This window comes from Thecamonas trahens (genome assembly GCF_000142905.1).
Source record: "Thecamonas trahens ATCC 50062 unplaced genomic scaffold supercont1.32, whole genome shotgun sequence".
Taxonomy (NCBI): Eukaryota; order Apusomonadida; family Apusomonadidae; genus Thecamonas; species Thecamonas trahens.
The window spans coordinates 90994-92671 of NW_013657648.1; the positions used below are offsets into that span (position 1 = coordinate 90994).

At 70.8% G+C, this 1678-nt stretch overlaps 1 protein-coding gene across 1 annotated transcript in view; it reads left to right on the top strand.

The window, feature by feature from the left end:
- AMSG_12023 (uncharacterized protein) overlaps positions 1-346 on the top strand; it is a gene marked incomplete at its 5' end in the record, with an annotated part of 1240 nt that extends 894 nt beyond the window's left edge. The window contains one exon of the mRNA XM_013901100.1: positions 45-346. Coding sequence (XP_013756554.1) covers positions 45-292 — 248 coding nt within the window. The 3' untranslated portion in view covers positions 293-346. The remainder of the gene's footprint in view (positions 1-44) is intronic.
- Between the last annotated feature and the right edge of the window lie 1332 nt (positions 347-1678).

The following is a 1678-nucleotide window of genomic DNA, read 5'->3' on the forward strand; positions in this document are numbered from 1 at the left end:
TCACGCCACGCCTGAGACGTGCACACGCCGGTGGCGTCCTCGAGGCCTCTCGCTGCGGTCGGCGCTCAAGGGACTACGCCGCCACGTACCGCCGGGCAAGAACGCCGCTGCCGACGCCACTGCTGCTGCCGAGCTGGCTCTGCCGCCGCCGGCAAGCCGTGGTGCGGCTGCTGGCCGGCGCGCCACCGGCCGGCGCAACGCCTCGGTCCGCAAAGAGGCCGCCAAGGCCCGCAAGGTGCGAAAGTGGAGCGCTGCTCATCCCGAGTGGGTTCCGTCATCCTCGTCGTCATAAGCTCGTGGAGCTCATGCCTCGCCCTCGGCCGCAAAGTCCGAGATGGCACTGGCGACCGCGTCGGCCTTGTCGAGGGTGCGGGCAAGCGCAGCGGCGAGCGGGCCGGTCGCCTCGAGCGCCGCCATGAGGCCGGCCTTGGCCGACGCCAGCTCGGCGTCGGCGGCCGGCGCGTAGCCCGACGACTGGGCGCGGAGCATGTCCGGGTGAGTGAGCCCGACCTCAAAGTTGATCGACTCGTCCGGCGCGCGGTCGACCGTCTGCAGCAGCGTGTGGAGGCCGGAGCCTGCGTCGAGCGCGGCCTTGCGATCCTTCATGTTGTCGAGTGCAGCGTTGAGGTCGGCGAGCCGGTTGTCGAGCGTCCGCAACTGCGCTTCCTGTGCCGCGTGGGTGATTTTGAGCCCGGTCAGCTCTTGGGTGTTCTTAAGAAAGGTGGCCTCCAGCTCGCGGTTCGACTCATCGAGCAGGGCGTACACCGCCGTGTTGCGCTTGCCATACGGCACGGCAAGGCGGGCCATCTTGGTGTCGAGCGAGACAATGAGCGAGTTGAGGACCGAGGTTGCCTCGGCGCGGCGGAGCGGCGGCGCCTCGTTGGCAATCGGCTCGACCAGCGACTCCATGAGCGAGACGAGGAAGGCCCGGTTCGCCGTCGTCATCGGCCGCCACTTGGCTACCTTGGTCGACGTCACCGACTTCCACCGCGCGTGATCGTCGCGCCGGTTGCGCGAGCCGCGTGGGCGGCCTCGCCGGCGTGCCCGCCCGATCTCGTCATCGTCCGACTCGGCCGAGCCCGCCCGTGCCGATCCGGCCACCCCACCGGCATACTCGCTGCGCACGAGCCGGCCTCGCCCGACCAGTCCACCCCGGCCCGCCGGCGTGTACAGCTCGTCCTCAGGCCGACCCATGTACAGCCGGCCCATCCGCGCCTCGCCGTCCGACGACGTATCCGACAGCAGCGCGTCCTGCGTCTCTAGCTGTCGCCCGCTCGCCCGCATGTTAAACCGCCCGGCCATGTCATCCGCCTCGGACGACGACCGCGTCGACCGCTCGTCATCGTCCGACGACGAGAACCGCGGCCTGCGGACCGGAGCCGTCACCGCTGCGCCCTCGAGCCGAGCCCCGTCACCCACCAGCCGCGCATGCCTCGCATCCAGCCCATCCGACGCAGGCGAGTCTGTTCCCGTCCCCGTCCCCGTCTCGGTCGCCGTCGCCGTCGCCGTCGCCGTCGCCGTCGCCGTCGCCGTCGCCGTCCCTGTCGACGTCGTGCCCAGACTGCCGTACTGGGCGCCCGGCCCGGAGCCCGGAGGGTTCAGCCGCCGCAGCGCAAACCTGTCCGTGGTCGGAGTCTCGTCAAAGCTCTGCATGTGGTACAGTGAGTTGGGGAGGAGG